This window comes from Notothenia rossii (assembly GCF_949606895.1).
Source record: "Notothenia rossii genome assembly, chromosome: 11".
NCBI classification, from domain to species: Eukaryota; Metazoa; Chordata; class Actinopteri; order Perciformes; family Nototheniidae; genus Notothenia; species Notothenia rossii.
In genome coordinates, this window is record NC_136910.1 from 773,043 (window position 1) to 791,405 (window position 18,363).

General features: G+C 46.8%; 1 protein-coding gene across 4 annotated transcripts in view; it reads right to left on the bottom strand.

Annotated features, from left to right (window-relative positions):
• LOC307024687 (uncharacterized protein) overlaps positions 1-18,363 on the bottom strand; it is a 58,871-nt gene that overhangs the window by 24,918 nt on the left and 15,590 nt on the right. For 3 of the 4 annotated variants that reach the window (XM_079659019.1, XM_079659017.1, XM_079659018.1), the window contains exons 10-19: positions 18,289-18,363; positions 17,544-17,615; positions 17,069-17,215; positions 16,705-16,867; positions 14,716-15,000; positions 8,116-8,219; positions 7,918-8,008; positions 6,724-6,787; positions 5,143-5,192; positions 4,981-5,064 (exon numbers count right to left, since the gene is read on the bottom strand). The exon at positions 18,289-18,363 is cut by the window's right edge and continues 37 nt beyond it. In XM_079659019.1, the coding sequence (XP_079515145.1) occupies positions 4,981-5,064; positions 5,143-5,192; positions 6,724-6,787; positions 7,918-8,008; positions 8,116-8,219; positions 14,716-15,000; positions 16,705-16,867; positions 17,069-17,215; positions 17,544-17,615; positions 18,289-18,363 (1,135 nt within the window). The remainder of the gene's footprint in view (positions 1-4,980; positions 5,065-5,142; positions 5,193-6,723; positions 6,788-7,917; positions 8,009-8,115; positions 8,220-14,715; positions 15,001-16,704; positions 16,868-17,068; positions 17,216-17,543; positions 17,616-18,288) is intronic. The other variant, XM_079659020.1, reaches the window with a different exon arrangement.

Here is an 18,363-nt window from a genome sequence, read left to right on the forward strand (position 1 = left end):
CCTCAGAGGAACATTCAGAGCATCCTCAGGGGAACATTCAGAGTATCCTCAGAGGAACATTCAGAGCATCCTCAGGGGAACATTCAGAGCTCTCAGAGGGAACATTCAGAGCATCCTCAGAGGGAACATTCAGAGCATCCTCAGGGGAACATTCAGAGCATCCTCAGGGGAACATTCAGAGCTCTCAGAGGAACATTCAGAGCATCCTCAGAGGAACATTCAGAGCATCCTCAGGGGAACATTCAGAGCTCTCAGAGGAACATTCAGAGCATCCTCAGAGGAACATTCAGAGCATCCTCAGGTGAACATTCAGAGCATCCTCAGAGGAACATTCAGAGCATCCTCAGAGGAACATTCAGAGCATCCTCAGAGGAACATTCAGAGCATCCTCAGAAGAACATTCAGAGCATCCTCTGAGGAACATTCAGAGCATCCTCAGAAGAACATTCAGAGCATCCTCTGAGGAACATTCAGAGCATCCTCAGAGGAACATTCAGAGCATCCTCAGAAGAACATTCAGAGCATCCTCAGAGGAACATTCAGAGCATCCTCAGAGGAACATTCAGAGCATCCTCAGAAGAACATTCAGAGCATCCTCTGAGGAACATTCAGAGCATCCTCAGAAGAACATTCAGAGCATCCTCAGAGGAACATTCAGAGCATCCTCAGAGGAACATTCAGAGCATCCTCAGAAGAACATTCAGAGCATCCTCTGAGGAACATTCAGAGCATCCTCAGAAGAACATTCAGAGCATCCTCAGAAGAACATTCAGAGCATCCTCAGAGGAACATTCAGAGCATCCTCAGAAGAACATTCAGAGCATCCTCAGGGGAACATTCAGAGCATCCTCAGGGGAACATTCAGAGCATCCTCAGAGGAACATTCAGAGCATCCTCAGAGGAACATTCAGAGCATCCTCAGAGGAACATTCAGAGCATCCTCAGAAGAACATTCAGAGCATCCTCAGAAGAACATTCAGAGCCCCCTCAGAGGAACATTCAGAGCATCCTCAGAGGAACATTCAGAGCGTCCTCAGAGGAACATTCAGAGCCCCCTCAGAGGAACATTCAGAGCTCTCTGAGGAGCATTCAGAGCATCCTCAGAAGAACATTCAGAGCCCCCTCAGAGGAACATTCAGAGCATCCTCAGAGGAACATTCAGAGCGTCCTCAGGGGAACATTCAGAGCATCCTCAGGGGAACATTCAGAGCATCCTCAGAGGAACATTCAGAGCATCCTCTGAGGAAAATTCAGAGGATCCTCAGGGGAACATTCAGAGCATCCTCAGAGGAACATTCAGAGCATCCTCTGAGGAACATTCAGAGCATCCTCTGAGGAACATTCAGAGCATCCTCAGAGGAACATTCAGAGCATCCTCTGAGGAACATTCAGAGCTCTCTGAGGAGCATTCAGAGCATCCTCAGAAGAACATTCAGAGCATCCTCAGAGGAACATTCAGAGCGTCCTCAGGGGAACATTCAGAGCATCCTCAGGGGAACATTCAGAGCATCCTCAGAGGAACATTCAGAGCATCCTCTGAGGAAAATTCAGAGGATCCTCAGGGGAACATTCAGAGCATCCTCAGAGGAACATTCAGAGCATCCTCTGAGGAACATTCAGAGCATCCTCAGGGGAACATTCAGAGGATCCTCAGGGGAACATTCAGAGGATCCTCAGGGGAACATTCAGAGCTCTCAGAGGAACATTCAGAGCATCCTCAGGGGAACATTCAGAGCATCCTCTGAGGAACATTCAGAGCATCCTCTGAGGAACATTCAGAGCATCCTCAGAGGAACATTCAGAGCATCCTCTGAGGAACATTCAGAGCATCCTCAGAGGAACATTCAGAGCATCCTCTGAGGAACATTCAAAGCATCCTCAGGGGAACATTCAGAGCATCCTCAGGGGAACATTCAGAGCATCCTCAGGGGAACATTCAGAGCATCCTCTGAGGAACATTCAGAGCATGCTCTGAAGAACATTCAGAGCATCCTCAGGGGAACATTCAGAGCATCCTCAGGGGAACATTCAGAGCATCCTCAGAGGAACATTCAGAGCATCCTCAGGGAAACATTCAGAGCATCCTCAGAGGAACATTCAGAGCATCCTCAGAGGAACATTCAGAGCATCCTCTGAGGAACATTCAGAGCATCCTCAGAGGAACATTCAGAGCATCCTCTGAGGAACATTCAAAGCATCCTCAGGGGAACATTCAGAGGATCCTCAGGGGAACATTCAGAGGATCCTCAGGGGAACATTCAGAGCTCTCAGAGGAACATTCAGAGCATCCTCAGGGGAACATTCAGAGCATCCTCTGAGGAACATTCAGAGCATCCTCAGGGGAACATTCAGAGCATCCTCTGAGGAACATTCAGAGCATCCTCTGAGGAACATTCAGAGCATCCTCAGAGGAACATTCAGAGCATCCTCTGAGGAACATTCAGAGCATCCTCAGAGGAACATTCAGAGCATCCTCTGAGGAACATTCAGAGCATCCTCTGAGGAACATTCAAAGCATCCTCAGGGGAACATTCAGAGCATCCTCAGGGGAACATTCAGAGCATGCTCTGAGGAACATTCAGAATATCCTCTGAGGAACATTCAGAGCATCCTCAGGGGAACATTCAGAGCATCCTCAGGGGAACATTCAGAGCATCCTCAGAGGAACATTCAGAGCATCCTCAGGGGATCATTCAGAGCATCCTCAGGGGAACATTCAGAGCATCCTCTGAGGAACATTCAGAGCATCCTCAGGGGAACATTCAGAGCATCCTCAGAGGAACATTCAGAGCATCCTCAGGGGAACATTCAGAGCATCCTCAGGGGAACATTCAGAGCATCCTCAGGGGAACATTCAGAGCATCCTCAGAGGAACATTCAGAGCATCCTCAGGGGATCATTCAGAGCATCCTCAGGGGAACATTCAGAGCATCCTCTGAGGAACATTCAGAGCATCCTCAGGGGAACATTCAGAGCATCCTCTGAGGAACATTCAGAGCATCCTCAGAGGGAACATTCAGAGCATCCTCTGAAGAGCATTCAGAGCATCCTCAGAGGAACATTCAGAGCATCCTCAGAGGAACATTCAGAGCATCCTCAGGGGAACATTCAGAGCATCCTCAGGGGAACATTCAGAGCATGCTCTGAAGAACATTCAGAGCATCCTCAGGGGAACATTCAGAGCATCCTCAGGGGAACATTCAGAGCATCCTCTGAGGAACATTCAGAGCATCCTCAGGGGAACATTCAGAGCATCCTCAGAGGAACATTCAGAGCATCCTCAGGGGAGCATTCAGAGCATCCTCAGAGGAACATTCAGAGCATCCTCAGGGGAACATTCAGAGCATCCTCAGGGGAACATTCAGAGCATCCTCAGGGGAACATTCAGAGCATCCTCAGGGGAACATTCAGAGCATGCTCTGAAGAACATTCAGAGCATCCTCAGGGGAACATTCAGAGCATCCTCAGGGGAACATTCAGAGCATCCTCAGGGGAACATTCAGAGCATCCTCAGAGGAACATTCAGAGCATCCTCAGGGGAACATTCAGAGCTCTCAGAGGAACATTCAGAGCATCCTCTGAGGAACCTTCAGAGCATCCTCAGGGGAACATTCAGAGGATCCTCAGGGGAACATTCAGAGCTCTCAGAGGAACATTCAGAGGATCCTCAGGGGAACATTCAGAGCATCCTCTGAGGAACATTCAGAGCATCCTCTGAGGAACATTCAGAGCATCCTCAGAGGAACATTCAGAGCTCTCTGAGGAACATTCAGAGCATCCTCTGAAGAGCATTCAGAGCATCCTCAGGGGATCATTCAGAGCATCCTCAGGGGAACATTCAGAGCATCCTCAGGGGAACATTCAGAGCATCCTCAGGGGAACATTCAGAGCATCCTCTGAGGAACATTCAGAGCATCCTCAGGGGATCATTCAGAGGATCCTCAGGGGAACATTCAGAGCATCCTCAGGGGAACATTCAGAGCATCCTCTGAGGAACATTCAGAGCATCCTCAGGGGAACATTCAGAGGATCCTCAGGGGAACATTCAGAGGATCCTCAGGGGAACATTCAGAGCATCCTCAGAGGAACATTCAGAGCATCCTCAGAGGGAACATTCAGAGCATCCTCTGAAGAGCATTCAGAGCATCCTCAGAGGAACATTCAGAGCATCCTCAGGGGAACATTCAGAGCATCCTCAGAGGAACATTCCGAGCATCCTCAGAGGAACATTCAGAGCATCCTCAGGGGAACATTCAGAGTATCCTCAGAGGAACATTCAGAGCATCCTCAGAGGAACATTCAGAGCATCCTCAGGGGAACATTCAGAGCTCTCAGAGGGAACATTCAGAGCATCCTCAGAGGGAACATTCAGAGCATCCTCAGGGGAACATTCAGAGCTCTCAGAGGAACATTCAGAGCATCCTCAGAGGAACATTCAGAGCATCCTCAGGGGAACATTCAGAGCTCTCAGAGGAACATTCAGAGCATCCTCAGAGGAACATTCAGAGCATCCTCAGAGGAACATTCAGAGCTCTCAGAGGAACATTCAGAGCATCCTCAGAGGAACATTCAGAGCATCCTCAGAGGAACATTCAGAGCATCCTCAGGGGAACATTCAGAGCTCTCAGAGGAACATTCAGAGCATCCTCAGAGGAACATTCAGAGCATCCTCAGGGGAACATTCAGAGCTCTCAGAGGAACATTCAGAGCATCCTCAGAGGAACATTCAGAGCATCCTCAGGTGAACATTCAGAGCATCCTCAGAGGAACATTCAGAGCATCCTCAGAGGAACATTCAGAGCATCCTCAGGGGAACATTCAGAGCATCCTCAGAGGAACATTCAGAGCATCCTCAGGGGAACATTCAGAGCTCTCAGAGGAACATTCAGAGCATCCTCAGAGGAACATTCAGAGCATCCTCAGAGCTTCCTGTTGAGGGACGTTCAGGTACACAAACGTTCAGGTAATCAGGCTGTTTACGTTTCTCTGGTCCTCCATGGCGGTCTGCAGCTTGTTGATGACATCATCTTTCTGCTCGCTGAGCTCCCTCAGCTCCAACACTCTCTGTACACAGAAAACTTTATTCAAACTGCCTGTGATACGTTAACAGAGCAGAAACACCACAGAAGAAGACAGCCGTACCTCCTGTAGCTGGTCATGTCGCTGGTTCTCCAATCGCAGTGCCTCCATCTCTGAGGAATAAGGTCAAAGGTCATCGCTGCATCAAACACTCAGAAACTAGTGTGTGTGTGTGTGTACCTGCAGTGTGTGTGTGTACCTGCAGTGTGTGTATGTGTGTGTAACTGCAGTGTGTATATCTGCAGTGTGTGTATGTGTGTGTAACTGCAGTGTGTGTATGTGTGTGTAACTGCAGTGTGTGTATAACTGCAGTGTGTGTATGTGTGTGTAACTGCAGTGTGTGTATAACTGCAGTGTGTGTATGTGTGTATAACTGCAGTGTGTGTATGTGTGTGTAACTGCAGTGTGTGTGTAACTGCAGTGTGTGTATGTGTGTGTAACTGCAGTGTGTGTATAACTGCAGTGTGTGTATGTGTGTATAACTGCAGTGTGTGTATGTGTGTATAACTGCAGTGTGTGTATGTGTGTGTGTAACTGCAGTGTGTGTATGTGTGTGTGTAACTGCAGTGTGTGTATGTGTGTGTGTAACTGCAGTGTGTGTATAACTGCAGTGTGTGTATGTGTGTATAACTGCAGTGTGTGTATGTGTGTGTAACTGCAGTGTGTGTAACTGCAGTGTGTGTATGTGTGTGTAACTGCAGTGTGTGTATGTGTGTGTAACTGCAGTGTGTGTATGTGTGTGTGTACCTGCAGTGCTTGTATGTGTGTGTGTAACTGCAGTGTGTGTATGTGTGTGTAACTGCAGTGTGTGTATGTGTGTGTAACTGCAGTGTGTGTATGTGTGTGTAACTGCAGTGTGTGTATGTGTGTGTGTACCTGCAGTGCTTGTATGTGTGTGTGTAACTGCAGTGTGTGTATAACTGCAGTGTGTGTATGTGTGTGTAACTGCAGTGTGTGTATGTGTGTGTGTAACTGCAGTGTGTGTATGTGTGTGTGTACCTGCAGTGTGTGTATGTGTGTGTGTACCTGCAGTGCTTGTATGTGTGTGTAACTGCAGTGTGTGTATGTGTGTGTGTACCTGCAGTGTGTGTATGTGTGTGTGTACCTGCAGTGTGTGTATAACTGTGTGTCAAGTTGTGTATTTGTGTGTACCGTAATTTTCGGACTATAAGCCGCACCTGAATATAAGCCGCAGCAGCAGCATACCACTCTCGGTTCCACTTTTACTTTTGCGCGCTACCTGTCTCACTCTTTTCCGGCCTCCAGCTTTTCTTGCTGGAACCCGCCGCTTAAAGGTGGGGGTCCGCGGACCGGCCATAGAGCCCATAGAGTTAAAGGTGTTGGCCGTTAGCTGTAAAAATCCATAGATTAGCCGCACCGTTATATAAACCGCAGCGTCGAAAAATAGGGAAAAAGGCGCGGCTTATAGTCCGAAAATTACAGTATATGTGTGTGTGTACCTGCAGTGTGTGTATATGTGTGTGTGTACCTGCAGTGTGTGTGTATATGTGTGTGTGTACCTGCAGTGTGTGTGTATATGTGTGTGTGTACCTGCAGTGTGTGTGTATATGTGTGTGTGTACCTGCAGTGTGTGTGTATATGTGTGTGTGTACCTGCAGTGTGTGTGTATATGTGTGTGTGTACCTGCAGTGTGTGCGTCCTCTCTGATTTTCTCCAGGTCTTCAGTCTCCAACATGTCCGCCTGCTCCTGACACAACGTCTTATTAGTAATTAATCCTAAAAAGTCTAAACGAAATCTGAGTCTCAACCAGTCCCGAGTCTCAACCAGTCCCGAGTCTCAACCAGTCCCGAGTCTCAAACAGTCCGAGTCTCAACCAGTCCCCAGTCTCAACCAGTCCCGAGTCTCCAACAGTCCGAGTCTCAAACAGTCCCGAGTCTCAAACAGTCCCGAGTCTCAAACAGTCCGAGTCTCAAACAGTCCCGAGTCTCAAACAGTCCCGAGTCTCAAACAGTCCCGAGTCTCAACGAGTCCCGAGTCTCAAACAGTCCGAGTCTCAACCAGTCCCGAGTCTCAACCAGTCCCGAGTCTCAACGAGTCCCGAGTCTCAAACAGTCCGAGTCTCAAACAGTCCCGAGTCTCAACCAGTCCCGAGTCTCAAACAGTCCCGAGTCTCAAACAGTCCGAGTCTCAAACAGTCCCGAGTCTCAAACAGTCCCGAGTCTCAAACAGTCCGAGTCTCAAACAGTCCCGAGTCTCAAACAGTCCCGAGTCTCAAACAGTCCGAGTCTCAAACAGTCCGAGTCTCAACCAGTCCGAGTCTCAACCAGTCCCGAGTCTCAACCAGTCCCGAGTCTCAACCAGTCCGAGTCTCAACGAGTCTTGAGTCTCAACCAGTCCTGAGTCTCAACCAGTCCGAGTCTCAAACAGTCCCGAGTCTCAAACAGTCCGAGTCTCAAACAGTCCGAGTCTCAAACAGTCCGAGTCTCAACCAGTCCGAGTCTAAACCAGTCCCGAGTCTCAAACAGTCCCGAGTCTCAAACAGTCCGAGTCTCAACCAGTCCCGAGTCTCAACCAGTCCCGAGTCTCAACCAGTCCGAGTCTCAACGAGTCTTGAGTCTCAACCAGTCCTGAGTCTCAACCAGTCCGAGTCTCAAACAGTCCCGAGTCTCAAACAGTCCGAGTCTCAACCAGTCCGAGTCTCAAACAGTCCGAGTCTCAAACAGTCCGAGTCTAAACCAGTCCCGAGTCTCAAACAGTCCGAGTCTCAACCAGTCCCGAGTCTCAACCAGTCCGAGTCTCAAACAGTCCCGAGTCTCAACCAGTCTTGAGTCTCAACGAGTCCCCAGTCTTAACGATAAATTCATTGGAGTTCTCACCTTTTTGTCGGCGCTGACGAGCTTCTTCAGGATCTCCAACCTCTTGTCCGCTCGCTTCTCCAGCAGCTCCTTTTCCTTCTCCAGTCGCTCGCTGACACACACACACACACACACACACACACACACACACACACACCATTATACCCTGACACAAACCGGTGCAGACTGCAGGTGTTTCTGGTCACATGACCTCCTTACCTGTAGTCCTTCTCCATCGTGTTATAGAGCTCCATGAACTCAGAGCTGACCTCCTCTCTGATCTGAGCTTCGAGGAGGAGACGCAGCGCCGCCTCGCCATCACCCTGACACACACAAATATTATTATACACAGAAATATTATTATACATACACACAAATATTATTATACAGAGTGCCATACACACACACACCATCATTGTTTGAGGAGCCGGGGACTTTAGATTGTAGCTGCTGTGCGTTTGATGATCAACAGTTACTTTACTTTAAGAACATTTTGTATTTTTATTTTATTCTATTTTGTCTTTATTTTCACCTGGTGTGAATCCTCTGTCTAACTCCAGTGTTTCCCCGATATACAAATAGCGGCGGCTCAGCTTTATGTATTTTAAATAAAAATAAAAATACAAATAATAATATTAGCTGCTGCCAATTGCTGCTCGCAGAAAGACAATTTATTTCATTTATAAATCTCTGCTTGGGTTGGTTCCCGCCTACATTTGCACACACAGTGGGGCAAAAAAGTATTCAGCCACCAATTGAGCAAGTTCTCCCACTTAGAAAGATGAGAGGTCTGTAATGTTCATCCTAGGTATACCTCAACTATGAGAGACACAATGAGAAAAAGAAATCCAGAAAATCACATTGTCTGATTTTTAAAGAATTTATTTGTAAATGATGGAAAATAAGTATTTGGTCAAAAACAAAAGTTCATCTCAATACTTAGTTATAAACCCTTTGTTGGCAATGACAGAGGTCAAACGCTTTCTGTAAGTCTTCACAAGGTTTTCACTGTTGCTGGTATTTAGGCCCATTCCTCCATGCAGGTCTCCTCTAGAGCAGTGATGCTTTGGGGCTGTCGCTGGGCAACACAGACTTTCAACTCCCTCCAAAGATTTTCTATGGGGTTGAGATCTGGAGACTGGCTAGGCCACTCCAGGACCTTGAGATGCTTCTTACGAAGCCACTCCTTCGTTGCCCGGGCGGTGTGTTTGGGATCATTGTCATGTAGGGGTGTAACGGTTCACAAACATTTCGTTTTTTTGGTCACGGTTCGGTTCGGTATGTTTTCGGTACAGCAGAATTTTTTTTCACAAAACAAAACTTGCTTGTCGTTGTATTTTCATGTTTTGTTAAAGAAAGATGAACGTGTCCACATTGCTTGCTGAAAGGGCAGATCTGCTGGCACTAACAATGTCTCCTGCTGTGGAGAACACCCTCTCTAGGGACAGAGGTAGCAGATACAGCCAGGTAGCGCTTTGCTAACATGGCAACATAAGGAGATTTGGCGTTTGTAATAGCTTTGGCTCGGTCTGAACTAGTTGCGAGTGGTGGAGGCTTAAATGCTAGCGGGAGTTGGGTTTGCACTTCAGTCTTTTTTCTTTTGGTACCGGTGATACTCATGTTCGGGTGATGCCTTTTCAAATGAGTGTGCAAGTTTGATGTATTGCCAGCCGCGTAACCAATGTTAGTTGAACAATGCCAACGAACAGCTTTGGTTCGGTCCACCTGTCTTTGTCCGTCATCCTTGTACGTAACTGCTAAACCAAAATGTTCCCAAACCGGAGACTTCAATGATGCTGGAGGATTTTAGAGCTCAACTTTATCTGCGTTCGCCATTTAGACAGTTCCTCACATTACTGACTACATTTGAACGCATCCCTGTGACCAGCTCTCATAGTATGCCTCTCGTCCAATGAAATGACTCGCTCTATGACGCGTTGAACCCAATGTGAGCAAATTACTCTGAATGCAGCACCTGAGATTACTTCCAAAAAGTTGTTCATGTTCTCAATTTTTTACGTTTAACGTAATATTCATGTAGTCGAAGGGCCCGTACCGAATAATTTCAGTACGGGTACGTGTACCGTTACACCCCTATTGTCATGCTGAAAGACCCAGCCACGTTTCATCTTCAATGCCCTTGTTGATGGAAGGAGGTTGTCACTCAAAATCTCACGATACATGGCCCCATTCATTCTTTCCTTTACACGGATCAGTGGTCCTGGTCCCTTTGCAGAACAACAGCCCCAAAGCATGATGTCCCCCCCCCCCCCCATGTTTCACAGTAGGTGTTCTTTGGATGCAACTCAGCATTCTTTCTCCTCCAAACACGTCGAGTTGAGTTTTTACCAAAAAGTTCTATTTTGGTTTCATCTGACCATATGACCTTCTCCCAATCCTCTTCTGGATCATCTAAATGCTCTGTAGCAAACTTCAGACGGGCCTGGACATGTCCTGGCTTAAGCAGGGGGACACGTCTGGCACTGCAGGATGTGAGTCCCTGGCGGCGTAGTGTGTTACTGATGGTAGCCTTTGTTACTTTGGTCCCAGCTCTCTGCAGGTCATGGACTAGGCCCCCCCGTGTGGTTCTGGGATCTTTGCTCACCGTTCTTGTTTCTCACTTTGACCCCACGGGGTGAGATCTTGCGTGGAGCCCCAGATGGAGGGAGATTATCAGTGGTCTTGTATGTCTTCCATTTTCTAATAATTGCTCCCACAGTTGATTTCTTCACACCAAGCTGCTTACCTATTGCAGATCCAGTCTCCCCAGCCTGGTGCAGGTCTACCATTTAGTTTCTGGTGTCCTTTGACAGCTCTCTGGTCTTGGCCATAGTGGAGTTTGGAGTGTGACTGTTTGAGGTTGTGGACAGGTGTCTTTTATTCTGATAACGAGTTCAAACAGGTTCCATTAATACAGTTAACAAGTGGAGGACAGAGGAGGCTCTTAAAGAAGAAGTTACAGGTCTGTGAGAGACAGACATCTTGTTTCTTTGTTATTGACCAAATACTTATTTTACACCTTATTTACAAATAAATTCTTTAAAAATCAGACAATGTGATTTTCTGGATTTCTTTTTCTCATTCTGTCTCTCATGGTTGAGGTATACCTAGGATCAACATTAAAGGCCTCTCTCATCTTTTTAAGTGGGAGAACTTGCTCAATAGGTGGCTGACTAAATACTTTTTTGCCCCACTGTATCTGTGTCAAAGAGAAAGTCTGTATGGCCTGCGCTCCCAAGATGTTATTCAGATGCTGGTTCCTGCAGTGAGAACACAACTGGGTAAAACAGCTTTTAGACATGCTGCCCCCACAGCTTGGAACAAAGTACAGAAGGAGCTGAAACTCTCAGATGTAATCACTATGGGGGAATTCAGGTCCATCCTAAAGGACAGAGGACACGATACCATTGGTAGATGTGAGTGCTCGTATATCCTAAAGTCGTTTTAAATGTTGCCAGTTTTGAATGATTTTTAATAGTTTGTTTTATTTTGCATATTGACGGGCTAATGTGCCATTTTATTTGTGTTTTACAGCTGTATTTGTCTGCCTGTCATGTCTTTGTTTTATCTGTTGAAACTTCGTACATGCTGCCCCTCTTGGCCAGGTCACTCTTGGAAAAGAGATTTTAATGTCAATGAGTCTTTTACCTGGTTAAATAAAGGATATAATAAGTGGCGACCCTTTTTCATTTTTTGTTATGTGGATTTGTAGTATTTGTGTTACTGTATGTTCAATAAAGGTGTATTTTTGCTAAATCTTGAGACATTGCCACTGTATGTACTGGGCAGGGCCTAGATCTGGGAGGCGCTGCGCTGGCAGCTCTGGGAGGGAAAAAATATTTTTGACCGTTGGGGCTCATCCTAATTTTTCGGCCTTGATGTAACAACATTCATAATTAAGTAAATGTAACGCCCTTTTCACCCCGGTTACACGTTTCATTTGCCCTGTACGATGGGCGCTGTAAGTGATGAAAGTGGGGGATGTTGGCTTATCAGGCGCCCGCAGCTCACAGCCAAAATGCGAGCGAGAGAGCGAGCGAGGGAGAGAGAGAGAGGGCGCACCGGTACCGGCGCTATTGTTATTAGCATCTGGTGCTAGCTGCGCTAACGGATATAAGAAGTAGATGTTTCTACAATAATGTGGAGGGAGAGTCCTCTCCAGTCAGACTGAGAGGCTCAGTGAGGTTAAGGACTCTCTGAGGGTTTAGATCAGGGGTTGCCGACCCCTGGCACGCGTGCCAGGGGTCGGCAACCCCTGGCACGCGTGCCAGCATTGGCACGCGGCACCGTAACCAGCGGCACACTAGGAATAACTGGAATAAGTGTGCAAATTATTTAAATTAATTTTCGGATCCTGAACGCGAGACATCCGCCAGAGCGCGTCTCCCCGTTACCTGGAGAAGGAAGCCATGCACGCAACGCAGCCCTGCTCTCTTTAACTCCAGGCGACTTTCTGCCGCTTTCCTCCGTGGTGCAGTGCTGATCGTTTCACCACGGAGGAAAGCACTACTCTAATTCCAGTACCCATAAGGAGCTGTACAAATGCAGCAGTTTTTGCGTGGCTGTGTATTTAGTTGAAAGCCCAGTGGCGATCTTCTCATCTCTCATCGAAATAATATGCTACAAAGGGGCGGACTGGCCATCTGTGTGTTGAACTTTCCTGTCGGCTCTTAGACCGTAGTCGAGGAGGGCAGCAGCAACAAGCTTCAGGTTCAATAACCCACTTTAGCTTCAATGACTGGAGAGAGGCGAGCTCTTCTTGGGAGGCCGTTGCATTTATTTAGCTGTTCTTCTGTTTCACAAAATACATCACAGACCTCTGTTTTTCTGCTGCCTCGTTTCACTTCCAGAAACATACACGTTCCCTCACTGTCGCTCTACCATCCACAAACACACATGCACAAGCCGCACCCCTCTCTCTCTCTCTCTCTTAAAGGGACAGCGATCTCATCTCACTCTGCATGAACCTAATATCATAACTTGTGTGCTCTGGAGAATCACAGAACGGACGATCGTCCTTATTATTATGCCGTTTAAACCAATTATTTAAATGTGTTTGTTAAATTCGGCATCATGTAAGTTGCGCTGACAGGTCCACACACTGCTTCCCCGCAGCGAGGCTCCCCCCGCCCTCCAGCTGATAGTTGACGGGCGTCAAGCTCCTCACCCCCCCCCCCCCCCCGTTGATAATTCTCGATCGTTGACACGCTGATAACATTTTTTTTTTTAAATGGCACTTCATATCAAAAAGGTTGCGGACCCCTGGTTTAGATAGTTAATTGAAATCATTCCAATGTATACTATAGGACAGTAAACCAAAAATATAGTTTACAGTTGGAGAGATACAAAAATATGCATAAATAAATAAATGTTAACTAGGTAAAATAAGATATGAATGAACAACAAAAATAAAATAACCTACATGTATTTGTTATTGGCTATGGTAGGTTATTGGTTATGTTCACACTTATTTGATTATTAAAATGTAAACCAATCTTTTCCATATGGGTGTTTTAGAGTTGTGCCCCCTAGATCAGGTCTCTAGTAATTCAGCTCAAAGTGCACCAGATTGAAGCATTTTACTTTAAAATGTTCAAAACAAATCTTCCCGGGGGGGCATACCCCCGGACCCCCCAAGAGGATGTGACGTCCACCCCCCAATTCAAACATGTTCATACAAGACTGAATACATTTGAAGCCATGTTGACGTGTATTACCTATGTCGATACGTTTCTGCAGTGTATTTGTCTTTTGTAGAGATTTTTCATTTATTCTTTACACATAAAATCTCACCTAGAGCAGCAAATAGTCTAGAACCGGCCCTGGTGCTAGGCCTCAAGAGCCTTTCTTGTGCTGACACATTAGCCGCGTTCACACCGGAGTACTTTCCCCCCTTTGGTTCCGATATAGTTCCGAAATGTCGCGTTCACACCAAAAAGAGCCGGAACTAAAATGAGTTCATGAGAACCTTTTCACCCCCTTTCCCGTCCCTTTAGAGAGCAGGGGCTCTCATGCAGCTCTCTTCTGAGATAAGAGCTATATTTCGGATTGGCCGGGCGGATTGCAAACCACGCCCCGTAAAACTCAAACAAAGTGTTGTGAAGCCACCATTTTATTATCCTCGCATTAGCATTATTAGCATTAGCATTAGCCCAGCGCAGAAACGCAGAGAGACTAACTTATGGCAACACAAAATAAAACATGGGAGCGGTGGAGATGAGGAGGTGTCGGCGTTCTGGCGATTTACTCTGAAGGCTTCAGTAGAAGCTGCTGGGAGTCTCAGCAGCTTCTACTGAAGCCTTCCCCAACTCCGGGGACTTCCGGCCGGGGACTCCGGGTGGCAGTATACACCGTGAAGTTGTTTGCGGCCTGCCAGTAAACCCAAAGCAGAAGAAGAAGAAGTGACGTCAGCAGCTTCATTTGCCTAATCCTCCCCCAGGGACTTATTCCAGTGTGAACGCGATCTGAACTTAGTTCATCAGAACTAAAGAGTTCTGATGAACTAAGTTCTCATGAACCTTTGGGGGAAAAGTCCTGCGGTGTGAACGCGCCTATAGAAACAAATTGGCGGGGCGCACTTTGCACAGGCTAAAAGATTCCACGCGCTCCGCGCTCACATTGTGCTGGGCCTTAGCTGCTATGACTCCATCCTGGGGAAACACTGGAAACCTGAACATTCAGAACCAGGTACGAGCAATTTGACTTGGTGTCGTGGTGCAGACATAAAAGTAAAACTAAAAAACACAGATACAACTATTTTAAGAACACTATAATAACATTTAAAAAAGATAGTAAAATAAAAAATAAAGCAGTATTTACATTGGAATAGAATATGGTCCCGTCCCCCTCCTCTGCTCCGGCCTCCAGCACTGTTCCCTCCATGGGACTCTCCTCTTCCTCTTCCTCCTCCTCCTCTTCCTCTTCCTCCTCCTCCTCCTCTCCCCCATCCTCCATCACGTCCTCCAGACTTGTCTCCCAGGCCACCATCGAGCTCTTCCTCTTTGTCCTGCGCTGCTCCGCCTCATCCATGATCAGAGACACTTCCAGAGCCGACCTGTGGGGGGCGCCGTCTACCGGCGGCGGCCTGGAGCTCAGCAGCACCACCTGTAGAGAGAGAGGAGGGTGTTCAACACAAGCCCCGAGGAAGTGCGCCGGACTCTGAGGAAAATATTGGTCGTGGCCAAACGGCGGTACTACACTTCCGTATCAGTCGCTGGGCCGGAAACACTTTTTCCCATTGAGTTACATCGGGAAAGAGACGTCTGCAAATCGGTGGATCATTTTCAAACTAAATACACCACCCAGTACGAACACTTGTATAGCCCTTATTAAAAACATTCCTTCCTCAAGTTGTAAAATGTGCTAATAACGTTATTCTGAGTTATTTCCCTCTGCATTATGAACGCGCATCTCACACACGGGACCGCGCCGCCCGGCACGTTCATGTGACTGTTCAGCACTACATGAGTTCACCTTTACCCATGGATGCACAATAACAACGGATTATAGGAATACTTTCGTGACGTTCCGCTCTCAGAAATTGGGCCATTTTGTCTTCATGCACCAATGAGCAACTCTCAAAGGAATGAACGAGGCCCCGCCTCCCGCGCTGTATCCAGTTCTTATTATACAGTCTGATGGCCTGTGGGAGGAAACTGTCTGTCTGGTGCTTTGGTCCTGATAGGAGGGTTTGCTATCAGAGAAACAACTAAAGGCCCTGACACAGCAAACTGACCCCAAAGAACACGTCCCGACGGACACGACTGTTGTGTCGTCTCTGCGTCTCGGCCAACAGTCGCACTGGAACACACCGCAAAGACTTCAGCCGACGGCCAAGCAGCACGTACGCACTGCGCATGCGTGAGTGGCAATAACTCTCCTTACCAGCAGGTGGCGGTAGTGTGTATTCGTCATTCAAAAGAGGCAACCAGAAGACAGACTGCGATATACAAACAACAAATAGCTCCATGCTACAGCTCCAGCCAAGCAGCTCAGGGACGAACTGAACCAATATGTTAACAGTATCGGTGGAGTGCCTTAATATGTGTGCCTATCCTGCTATTTGTGTTTATTCTTTTAATCACACGGCGTTAAGAACAAATTAAAATGTGCACACATAACTGTCAGTTGCAGCCGTAGCATTATTATTGGTTTAACTACTAACAGTATATTTTTAAAACATTTGAAAATGACCATCTTGAACAGCTACAACATTAAAATACTTCTAGGCAGATTGTGGACAGTAACAAAGTACATTTACTTAAGTACTGTACTGCTCCACTCCCATTCAGGCAAATAGTGTTCCGCTGAGCTGAACAGCCAATCAGAGATTTATTTTGCCGCGGCCGAAAAGACACAACGGGGCGGGACACACCAATCTGAGTAGGGCGACAGGACGCTCATCGAAGGCCAGACATCCATCGACAGCCATGATAAGACCTGAAACCTCGGACCCCTGGGAGTTCACGTATGTCCACTTTCTGGTTTGAACCTTCTCAGATTTCTTTGTACAGAAATGTAAGTTTTCTCCAAATGTGACTTTTTCTCCAAATTAGCTTTTTTCAGAATTTTCTAAAATGTTGACTTTTTTCAGATCTTTCTCCAAATGTAACTTTTTGAAAACTTTTTTCCAAATGTTCATTTTTTTAAAGTTTTACCCGTACTCAGAATTTGACTTTTTTCTCCTCAGAATTTGACTTTTCAGAATTTTCCCAGTTTTAATTTGTACAGAACTTCCTTTTGGTGAGCTGCGCTGCTTATTCAGCGGTACATCTTATACCATCATCGAGAAAGAGTTGATAATCTGACCTTTTGGGCCAGAGCGGAGAACTTGAGGACGTTCAGCGTCTCGTCGAAACACTCAGAGTTCCTGCTGATGTTCACCACCATGGAGACGCGTCCGGCACCACAGAAGAAGAACTGCAGGAAGTGAGTCAGCTTCGACTCCCTGAAGGGAACGTGGTGCTGGATCCTGAAACACACCAATTCATCATTACTCTCATCAATTACTGTGTGTGTGTGTGTGTGTGTGTGTGTGTGTGTGTGTGTGTGTGTGTGTGTGTGTGTGTATGCGTGTGTGTGTATGTGTGTGTTTGTGTGAGTGTGTGTGTGTGTGTGTGTGTGTATGTGCATGCATGTGTGTGTGCGTGCGTGCGTGCGTGTGTGTGTGTACTTGGCATGCTGGTTGACCCTCATGGCGCTGATGCATTTCCCCAGCGTGAGCAGAGAGGTGTTGATGTTTCCCGCCTCCTTCAGACGCTCCCCGCTGTTCTGAGTCCGGGAGCAACGCTCAGAGCCGGCCAGGTCACACAGAGACAGCCTGAAACACACACACACACACACACACACACACACACACACACACACACACACACACACACACACACACACACACACACACACACACACACACACACACACACACACACACACACACACACACACACACACACACACACACACACACACACACACACACACACACACACACACACACACACACACACACACACACACACACACACACACACACACACACACACACACACACACACACACACACACACACACACACACACATGGTTCAGATAACAATATGATTGTATATTTGATGTGTCCCTCGGATTAACCCTTTGATGTTCTCTTACTCGCTGATCCCGAGGATTCTGGGAACGCCGGCGTCTTCGATGCGCAGGATTCTGATGGAGAAGATGCTGTGGCTGCAGGACGACACATAACAGCTGGTTATTATATATACTAATGAAAACAACAGGAGTATGTCAACATTTGATGTTTTTCAGAATTTCTCAAAATAAGATTTTTAAATGTTCAAAAGATTTGACATTTCCGAAGTTTCTAAAAAAAAAAATACTTTTCACAGAAATCTCAAATTTAAAAAATGTTCCTAACATTTCTGAATTGTTTATTTTTTTTCAGAACTTTCTCAAAATGTTCTGTTTTTTCTTCTGAATTAGTTTTTTCAGGATTTTCCCAAAAATGTGACTTTTCAACATTTTAGTATTTTTTTATACTTTTCTGAAAATGAAATATTTTCCAAAATGTGTCTTTTCTCAAAATGTGACTTCTTTCTGGTGCTATGAGTCCAGCGCAGCCCGTCACTCCTTCATCAGCTCAGAGGTGAAAGCAGAGTTCAGAGTCTGGTCACTGCGCTGCTCGTTCACTGAAGAGTGCAGGAACATATCGGTTTACGTGAAACACGTTTATATTCCTGCACTCCAGCTTCATGTTGAGCTATGAAGGCTTGTTGTTGGTCTGCTGAATGCACGTCTCTGGTTGGCGGCACCTTGAAGAAGGAGCAGCTCTCCTCTCGTTGCACCTGGACACTGAGAATGAGGGATTCTATCTATTCTATGAACCATCATGTGTGAGCACCTCCTGCTGGACAGACTGTTGAGGCGCGTGGAGGAGAAACTCTGGTTCTTCCTCCCGATCTTCATCACTCTGTAC